Source organism: Sinocyclocheilus anshuiensis, unplaced genomic scaffold (genome assembly GCF_001515605.1).
Source record: "Sinocyclocheilus anshuiensis isolate Anshui unplaced genomic scaffold, SAMN03320099.WGS_v1.1 scaffold1262, whole genome shotgun sequence".
Lineage (NCBI taxonomy): Eukaryota > Metazoa > Chordata > Actinopteri > Cypriniformes > Cyprinidae > Sinocyclocheilus > Sinocyclocheilus anshuiensis.
The window spans coordinates 181,391-191,763 of record NW_015558617.1 but is presented as its reverse complement, the minus strand read 5'-3'; the positions used below and the strand labels follow the sequence as shown (position 1 = coordinate 191,763).

General features: G+C 37.1%; 2 protein-coding genes across 4 annotated transcripts in view; both read left to right on the top strand.

The window, feature by feature from the left end:
• LOC107680359 (gap junction beta-1 protein-like) overlaps window positions 1–2,511 on the top strand; it is a 3,340-nt gene extending 829 nt beyond the window's left edge. For 2 of the 3 annotated variants that reach the window (XM_016476219.1, XM_016476220.1), the window contains exon 2: window positions 1,641–2,511. In XM_016476219.1, coding sequence (XP_016331705.1) covers window positions 1,655–2,377 — 723 coding nt within the window. In that variant the 5' untranslated portion in view covers window positions 1,641–1,654 and the 3' untranslated portion in view covers window positions 2,378–2,511. Of the gene's footprint in view, window positions 1–544; window positions 649–1,640 lie in introns of those variants that run through there. The other variant, XM_016476217.1, reaches the window with a different exon arrangement.
• Window positions 2,512–7,782: 5,271 nt separating this feature from the next.
• On the top strand, window positions 7,783–8,838 carry LOC107680361 (gap junction alpha-3 protein-like). The gene has a single exon (XM_016476222.1). It carries the CDS (start codon window positions 7,783–7,785, stop codon window positions 8,836–8,838), a length of 1,056 nt encoding a protein of 351 aa, XP_016331708.1.
• Window positions 8,839–10,373: the final 1,535 nt, after the last annotated feature.

The following is a 10,373-nucleotide window of genomic DNA, read 5'->3' as shown; positions in this document are numbered from 1 at the left end:
TATATATACACACACACATACACACTAAAAAGTATATTCTGTTAGATGATAAGAGTATAGAATAATAGCAGTATTCACCAATAATAGGAAGGCATAATGATATGAATGCATCATCATTTTAATGAATTCCCATATGGTTGCATATTATTGATTCAGGATATTTGAAAACCGAACTGTTGGTACATTTCTAACTGTTATGACCATTTCTAAACTTCTACATATTTAATTCAAAACTTCTAAAAACTGATTTAATAATTAGTGTGCTTAAATTTGTATAAAAAAAAGAGGAAAGAAAAAGAAAAATGCTGCTTGGTCCTGTGAGCATTTAATATTACACAGATCTATGAGGCAGAAAGGCAAAAGTAAAAGATGGAAGATACTCGATGACCCATATCACACAAACACACACATCCAAGCACACACTCTTGTTCTGTGACTGAACCCACGCTTTCATTGTGTGATGGGAGAATGACATTGGCTGTGAGTTCGCCGGTCACATGGGTGGCCGTGCCTTCATAAATGGCTGCTGTAAGCTGGAGACACTCCATTTGACAGAAGTACACACATACACACACCGAAAACACGGCGGGTCTCAGAACCCCTCTACACGGGCTCTGCCCATGCCACTAACGCCACCTGCGGAGCCTGGTAATGCTGAATACTGCATAAATCTCTTTCTCTCACTCACTTTCTCTTTCTGTCAGAACATGGGTCGTCTGCTGCTGTTTTCTGCTGTAGATGTGGTTGTACTTTGTCCTTGCACTTGCTTTTCTTGTTTAATGGTTTTCAGCCAATGAGGTACTTTCAGGAATACAGAGTCATTAAATATCATGTTGTGCAATTACCAGCCTGTACAGGACATCTAAGTCCATTGTCGAGGCATATTCGAACTTCATATTTTTGTGTTGTGCAGTGTTTCAAAGACCTATATTTGTATGTTGCATCAGATGTTGTCAGTGTGTTGTTTATTATGACATCTCATGGTTATTGAGCAGTAATGAGAGGGCTTAAATCAAGACTTTGATGTACTATATGGGTTTATGCATATCTCAGTGCTGGTCCACATTTTGTGTGCTGTGTGTGTACGTATATATAATGAAACATTTGGGGTCGATTTTTTCTGTTTTTAAATCTCTTATGTTTACCAAGGATGCATTTGTTTTATCATGAATAGATTAAAAACAGTGATATTGTGAAACATTGCTAGAATTAAAATGGTCTCTATTTTAATATATTTCAATATATTTTAATTTATTCATGTAATGCTGAATTTACAACAGCAATTACTGCAGTCTTAAGTGTCACATGATTCTTCAGAAATTCTAATATGATGATTTAGGGCTCAACAAATATTTATTATTATTATTATCAGTGTTGAAAACAGTTGTGCTGCTTAATTTTTGTGGAAACTGATGCAATTTTTTTTGATGAATATAAAAAAATTATAAATGTCTTCACTGTAGCTTTTGATCAATTTAATGTGTCCTTGTTGAATATAAGTATTATGATTCTTTTTTTTTATCTTCCTGATTCCAATTATTGTACGTATTGTATAAAATATTTTTTAAATATGCCAGATAACGAGCCGTCAGTTGGGTGTGTGTGTTTCCTAATAACTGGGGTTTTCTCTTGTCTTTCAGATCTGGAACCAAAAATGAACTGGGCGTCTTTTTATGCCGTGATCAGCGGCGTGAACCGGCATTCCACAGGCATTGGGCGGATTTGGCTGTCTGTCTTCTTCATTTTCCGGATCCTGGTTCTGGTGGTGGCGGCGGAGAGCGTGTGGGGCGATGAGAAAGCGCATTTCACCTGCAACACCCAGCAGCCCGGCTGCAACAGCGTATGCTACGACCACTTCTTCCCCATCTCTCACATCCGACTGTGGGCGCTGCAGCTCATCATGGTCTCTACCCCCGCCCTGCTGGTTGTCATGCACATTGCACATCGTCGGCATATCGACAAAAAGTTGTATCGCCAAGCTGGCCGCACCAGTCCAAAGGACTTAGAGCAGATAAAAAATCAAAAGATGAAGATTACTGGCGCCCTTTGGTGGACATACATGATCAGCCTGCTGTTCCGTGTGTTATTCGAATCCGCCTTTATGTATCTGTTCTACATGATTTACCCAGGATACAAGATGTTCCGGCTGGTAAAGTGTGACTCGTACCCGTGCCCAAACATAGTCGATTGCTTTGTGTCCCGACCAACAGAGAAAACAGTGTTCACTATATTCATGCTTGCGGTGTCCGGCGTCTGCATCCTGCTCAACATCGCAGAAATTGTCTTTCTTGTTGCTAGGGCAACAAGTCGCCATCTCAATAACTCCAAGGATTCCCCAGTGGGAGCCTGGATCTCTCATAAACTGTGCTCCTTTTAGAAGTGCTCGCCCTGTCACTCTCTGAAACTTAAATCGGGCACTCACTCAAACACTTCATTCACTCAAACACTTAATGTTAATGAGGGCTAATGTCATTGATGATGTTTTTAAATTTTATTTAACTCAGAATACTTAAAAAAAATATGTACTATTACTCCACACAATTTTAGAGCAATGTATAAATAAATTTACACTGTTGTATACAATTTTATACTTATATTGTACCTAAAAATACTACAATGAAATAAAATCTTAATCGTTCTTTGTGGTAAAATCTTCATTATTCAATTCAGGCATTGCTTTTTTATTGTTTAAAAAATGTGCGTGTCAAACAAATGTTTTAAAGTAGCCTAATTATTCCATGTATTCTTTTAATTGCACAAGTAGCCTATAAAAGTTTGAGATTTATTTTTGTTTTACTTGTACGTCTGTACAATGCATTACCTCTAGGGGATGCTACAGCTCGACCAGCTCTTCATAGAAACCACAGTACACCGTAAAGTGTTATCCACAACTGCAAGGTCCAGTCTCTCCTGTTCATGAACATAATGATGATACCTTTTTGATTAAGTAGCCTACTTTTTACATTACAACAGGACATCTGTTTTAATAATCTTTTGTTAAAATTGCTTATAGTATTTATTGATAGAATTTGGAATGACCTACATTTGCCACAGAGGTAGGGCCCTATGAAATCAGTTGTATTTTTTTCCCAAATTCTGTTTTATTTTTTCCAAATTTTAAATTAAAATTTTTTCGATTCTGTTTATATGGTTAAATTCAATTTTACTAATCAAAAATCATATCTAATTAATTGAAATCATCAAACTTACACAATTTAAAAGCAATTTATTAAAAGTTTAAAGGGGTCATATGATGCAATTTCAAGTTTTCCTTTCTCTTTGGAGTGTTACAAGCTGTTCATGCATGGATAAGATCCCTGAAGTTGCAAAGACTAACGTCTCAAACCCAAAGAGCTATTTATAAAAGTTAAGACTCGTCCATGCCTTCCTAAAATGCCTCGTTCTAACACGCCCCCACATGTCTACGTCACTGTGTGGGAAGATTTGTATAACACCGCACAAATGTTCACGCAAAGAAAGAAGGCGTAACTTTGATTCTCGCTGTAGTACTGTTGCCGGCGCCGCCATGTCGTGGAGACGCTGTGTGTTTCGTTGTGAAAGCGAAACTACTTTGTTTGGCCTTCCAAAAGAGGACACAACTAGAAATCAGTGGTTAAGTTGTATTTACAACACTGTTCCAGAACAGTTCAACCCAAATATTCAGATGTGTGCAGCGCATTTTACGGAGGACTTTTTCCTGAACCTGGGAGAATAGCCTACGATGCCTGTTCACAAAGGCTGTTTATATAAAGTGGGGCAATTCCAACTTTGCAAAGACAGTCTGGTGCTTCTGACTCACAACCTGTAAGTACATTTTCATATTTAAAGAATTTGCCACTGATGATTCAAACATGAGTTTTGAGCAGTGTAGAGTAGCGCTTGTTGATTGTTTGTTGTTTCTCCGATCACAAATGCAGACATGGTTTTATGTTTACACGGCGTGATGCAACGCAACGCGTAAAAAGACAGTATAAGTCATTATAATCTGTAATTATGTCCCCACTGGATGCAGCAAATGCCTCGTTTGTAATGGGTTTTATTGTTTTTTTTCTCAGTATGGTGAGGGGCGTAACATTTCCATCACACGCTTGAGGTATTCGGCCAATCACAACGCACTGGATAGCCGGCCAATCAGAGCACACCTCGCTTTTCAGAACGAGGAGCTTTGTAAAAATCGATGCGTTTCAGAAAGGCAGGGCATAGAGGAGCAACAATAATGTACAATATGTGAAAAATAATGTGTTTTTTGAACCGTAAACCGCATAAACACATTTCATTACACCAAATACACAAAATAATGTTCTTTTTAGCAACGTCATATGACCCCTTTAACAAAAATTCAATTTTCAAGTCCCCATGAAATGTTTTCTCCCCTCAAATTCAGTTTTATTTATTTATTTATTTATTTTTACCAAATTCTGTGTTTTCCATTAATTTTCTGCATTCCATTTTAAAGGTTTCATTAAATTTTAAAGGCATCTCTAATAAATAGATTTTTTTTTTTAAATATTTATTATTATTATTTTATTATATATTTTTTTTCAGAAATACTGTGTTGTATATTTACATTTTTTCTGGTAAATAAATTCTGGTAAATATTTCTTCTGGTAAATATTCCTTAAGAAATTATGCTTTAATAATAATTTTATCATAGTAGTAGCACTATCATTACATTGAGTATTTCTGTCACAGTTTCTTCAATTTAAACCAAACTTTTATTTTGACGGTTTGCCCTGAAGACCTTTAGGTTTCTGTTTGTATATGATATGACGATATATTTTCTCAAAAGAAATGATAAAATGCTCATAAAGTGACTCTCAGAACATTCATGTACTCATATGTTGAGGTGGCAGAGGCTGAAAACCAACTAGCATCACACGCGTTTCAGTATGTGTGTAAACAAAACTGCGCGCCTGCGCCGACCAGCAGAACATGCAGGATTCATATTTAAATAGTTTTTTTTTTTTTTGCGGCTTAACATTCACAGACACTAGCCCATATCGCGTTTCCATTCAAGTGTACTGACCTACTTTTGATTTATTAATTAAAGCAGGGGTCACCAAACTCAGTCCTAGAGGGCTGGTGTCCTGCAGAGTTTAGCTCCAACCCTAAACAAACACACTTGAACCAGCTAATTAAGGTCTACTTGAAGGTATACTTGAAACTTCCAGTGTGTTGAGGCAAATTGGAGCTAAACTCTGCAGAACAGGGCCCTCCAGGACTGAGTTTAGAGACCCCTGAATTAAATAAATAAATAAATAACCAATGCATTTTAGATGGATCCCACGTGACTCCAGCGAAATAAGCAATTCAGTTTATTAATTTATTCCCAGAATTTCAATAATATATAATAATATACAACATAGAAGAATGTAAAAATACATTTTGCACTGAAAGGAATACTTTCTTGATGTCACTTGTAGAGTAATCCACAGAAATAACAACAACACCAGAGGTGTAAAACATTTATAACAATAGTGACACTCAGTGTCATTTTTCAGCAGTATAAGGTGCCATTTTAACGCTGTAAATTCAACACTACAATTAGTGTACTTTTAACTCTTGATAGATAGGGACCATGTATGATCTTAACAAAATGTTAAATTGAGACTGCTTATTTTACTGTGTATATATATAATATATACATACCATCCCACTTATCAGCCAATCAGATAAATTAATGAACTATTTTATGAACCTGTTTTGAGTCATGGGTCTTCTGTCAACAGGCAGTCTGGTTTACCTGGGCTTAGAGAATGTAAAATATCTCAGTCAGACCATTACATAGCAGAGTGACACAGACGCGTCTCCTGTCTACTTCTTGCTCTCTAACTTCTATTTGTTCTTTGTTTGGTGCTAAACACACTTTTAAAAAAGGAAAAACCAAAATAGAAAGACAAAAATATGCTGTGTTTCAGTCGCTTTCCTTCAAAGGGAGGAATGTGTGTCCTGTGAGCTCTGCCATTGGTCCTGACAGCTGTCACTCATCTGAGAGGCTCTGAGAAACAAGGCAGGTGGTGCACTCTTCAAAATTCTCCCTAGGGATTGTGTTCCCTGCCAAAATGAACCTCAGCACACTCACTCATACATGCACACACACACATATATACAGTGTATTTGTATGGGACAGTTCTCTTTTTCTGTTTGAGCCAGTGTTGGAGTACAGAAGAAAGTGTATGTGTGACAGAAGAAGTGCAGCACTGCGTCTACACTTGTAGACTTATTACTATTTATGTATGAGGGGATCATTTTAACTCTGGACATTTAAGAAAGGTGAGTTTCAAGCTATAGAATTAACTGACTCTCACACACTCTGACCCATAGACACACCTGAACCTTTCAGATTCATCTCTGTCTTGTATTCACTTCTAACAGTTTTTGATTCCTTTAATTTACCAGCATGAATCAATCTATGGATCTATATGTAAAGATAATGGCTTAGTGGTATGATTGTCATATCCATCAGATTTTGGGAAGCAAAAGGAATCCTATATTTAGTATAATGACTAATGCGATTAATTCATATATGACTGTGTGTGTATTTATTTGTGAATGACTAATCACTGTATGTCTGGGTGATTATCTGAGAAAGGGTGTGTATTTTGGTTTTGAAATACTTTGTGTTTAGAGTGTATCTGAAAATCTAATGGTCTTCAGAGAATTTGTGTTTTAGTGTAAAAATGCTGTTAAATAAACTAGATTCATATAAAATTCATAAATAGATTCATATAAAATTCATAAATAAACTAATACATATAAAATGGAAAAATTCTTTCAGAATTGTATTATTGGAATCTATGTATATAAAGGGCAAGGTTGTCAAACTAAGGTCCGGGGACAAATTCTGGAATAGTTCAGAGAAAAATACAGTAAAAATAAATGAAAGAAAGAAAAAAAATTCTTATTATTAATAACAGTAATAATAAAAGTTTATTCTGTTTTCTAAATACTTTCTCTATACATGAAATATATAGCTGCCCCTTCGCAAGGGCAGCATCTTATTTGGGGGTCTATAACTTTAAAAGTTTTGAAAAGTTAACACTTTAACTTTTAGCTCAAGAGAATCTGTTAACAGACAGTATGCAATACAAAAAGTATGAAGTGTGTTGGAAGATCCTTATGTGTGTGTGTGTGTGTGTGTGTAGGGGTCGAGTATGTCCACCTGTTTCAGGTCATGCTCAGGCATGAAGACATGTCAGTCAAACCTCAGGCCATGTGACCAAATATAACAACACATCCCTCAAACATGACAAAGAACCTTGCACCCCTCTAATAGTATATGTATGTTACTGTATGTGTGTAAGTGTGTCTGTGTGTGTATGTATATAATTAACCCTATTTTGGGGACAGACTGACTAAATCCTCTATTTGGGGATGTCTCATTTGCAAAAATAGCATAAAAATACAATTGTAATTATATATACTATATGTATTTTCAACAGAAGTCTAATGAATGTCCACATTTAGTTGACTAAGTAAATGTGTTTGGACCTTTTTTTTTGGACCTAAATTAAAAAACCGAAATGTTAATGCATAAATAAGAGTATACATTTTTGTAGGTATGTATTGTACCATGTAAACTCTGACTGGATTGTGCTTATTCATTTCCCTTATTTTGTAAATAATGTAGTTTACCTTTGCCAACTATTATTCAGACTAAATAATATAGAAATTTTCACAGCTGCCATTTATTGATTATTGACCATAACTGATTATTAGCTGAATTAAAATTGGTGTAACCCTATATTTTTGTGTGTATTTGCAGGTGAGCACACAACAGTAATGGGAGACTGGAACTCTCTTGGGAAGCTTTTGGAAAGTGCCCAGGAACACTCCACGGTGGTGGGCAAAGTCTGGCTCACCGTACTCTTCATCTTCCGCATCTTTGTGCTCGGTGCTGCCGCAGAGAAGGTTTGGGGCGATGAGCAGTCCGGTTTCACCTGTGACACCAAACAACCTGGTTGTCAGAATGTATGTTATGATATAACCTTCCCAATCTCTCACATCCGATTCTGGGTGCTTCAGATCATCTTCGTCTCCACTCCGACACTGATCTACCTGGGCCACATCCTGCACCTGGTGCGCATGGAGCAGAAACAAAAAGGCAATGAGGCAAGCAGGGCAGACAAACAGGCACATTTGAGCACCAAATCTGGAAAAGGTCCCGTACGTGATGAACAGGGGAAGATCTGTCTGCAAGGAGTCTTGCTATGCACGTATGTCTTCAACATCATCTTTAAAACACTGTTTGAAGTGGGCTTCATTGTGGCACAGTACTTCCTATATGGATTTGAGCTCAAGCCACTGTACACCTGCAACAGATGGCCCTGTCCCAACACTGTCAACTGCTACATCTCACGACCTACAGAAAAAAACATTTTTATTGTGTTCATGCTGGCCGTGGCTTGTGTCTCTCTGCTGCTCAACCTGGTGGAGATGTATCACCTGGGTTTCACCAAATGCCGTCAGGGTCTCCGATACAGGCGCTCACATTCGGTCTGCTACACTGAATCAAAAGTGCCCAGTGAGGTGGTTCCATTTGTGCCAAACTACCCGTATTTTCCAGCTCACGCACCACCTCCGGCTCCCTTTCCCACCGAGCCACACTTCAACCTCTCAGAACCCGATGGAAATTTCCCGCCACACGGCAGCCGCTCTGTTTACAAGCAGAACCGAGAGAACATGGCTGTAGAGCGCAGCGGGAAACCAGACACTGCAGATGTCAAGATCAACAAAACAGCGAATTCTGTACCTGGATCACCAAGCCAGCAACGCAGGCCCAGCCATTCAAGTCGCTACAGCAACAACAAGACCAGGATGGATGACCTCAAAATCTGACCAGAAGGAAACGAGACTCCATCACTGATTCCTGGCTCTCTTGTTCAGAGTTCAGAACAGACAAGATATTCCCTCTTTTGCTCACAGGCACTGAGCATATGATGGGAATTAATTTACAAAAGTGTCATTTAGAGTGACATCAGGGAGTCTGAATGAAAATTGGTGTGATGCTTTACTTGAAATCATTTTGTGGGAGCATTGCAATACCTTCATCATTAATTGAACAAACTGATGATTGAATCATGGGCTAAATCATCTTTGCTTTGATAAATCATAAATGGTAAGTTAAAAAGAGACAACAGTTAGAAATTATGATATATTAAGTCATCATTATAAAAAAAAAGAAAAGAAATTATGAGTCATGGCAAATTTTGTCATAATTATCATTTTTTGTTATAATTTTGAACTTTTGTCATCATTTTGATTTTAATGTCATAATTATGAATAGTTGTCATTTTTTTTTAAACTTATTTCAGAATTATGACTTTCAACATTATATGTCATAATCATGATTTAACGAAACATTTTCACACTTTCATAGGGATGATCATTTAAAATGAATTAAAATACTTTTCAATTACCAACAATAAAATATGTAGGAGACTTATGGGTAAAATGTGAATATTTGAATATTGTGGGTTTATTGGGTGGGGGAACTGACTGTGGAGGAAAACTAATTTATTTATATTTTTTCAGTGGCAACACTAATCACATTTTACAAGTCAACAGTTTACAACAGTTATATCATCCAGACTTGGCAGACTGCCTTTACCAGGTGTTTACAATGTGTCTATGGCCTGTTTAAATCTTTTTAGCCAGAGAACCAACATTGTATGAATGTACCGTGTCACACATGTAAACATGCATGATATAAAGCAAAGTTGCTATGTGTGTGTTCACTTCTTAAATAAACACTGGAGACTATTCTTAAAGAGCTGAAATGAGTACCCAGAAACACTTTATGTGTGTGTGTCCGGTTTGAAACTTGAGACAGGTCTGGCAGACGGATGGGAAGGAGCACTGATCGGCTAAATCTGTTCCATTAGGCAAGAGTACAGATTGATTAATATTTCAGCAGATCCAAAAAGTTTAAAGTGTCACTGAGAGGTTATGGATTGTTATTGCCTCTCTTCCTCTGCTCCAAAACCTTGGGGAGCCGCCTTGCTGTCTACTGTCCTTCAAAGGCTATCAAAGAAGACCATTCAAAGTAGACTATCTTTTACATTTTTCTAATAATAATCAAATAATAATTCTTAATTAAAATATCATTAACTCCGATCAGCCGGTAAAAGGACAGACTTCTCTCTGGTGATGTATGCTGGACATTTCCAATAATTTATTCTGCTGAAACCTGTCCCTCCCCAATCACATTTACCTTTAAATGCAATTCGTACATCTCAAAATCCAATCAACAACCGATGAAAAGAACCAAGATTTTTTTTCTTTTCCGATAATCTGCCAATATTTCCATTTCGTTGCGACTAAATGGATCCCAATTAGGAGATCAAAGGCTGTCCTGAATGAATGTCAATGGA

Bases quoted from the DNA above. Each gene is read 5' to 3' on its own strand.
- LOC107680361 (XM_016476222.1), top strand. From the start codon at position 7,783: ATGGGAGACTGGAACTCTCTTGGGAAGCTTTTGGAAAGTGCCCAGGAA.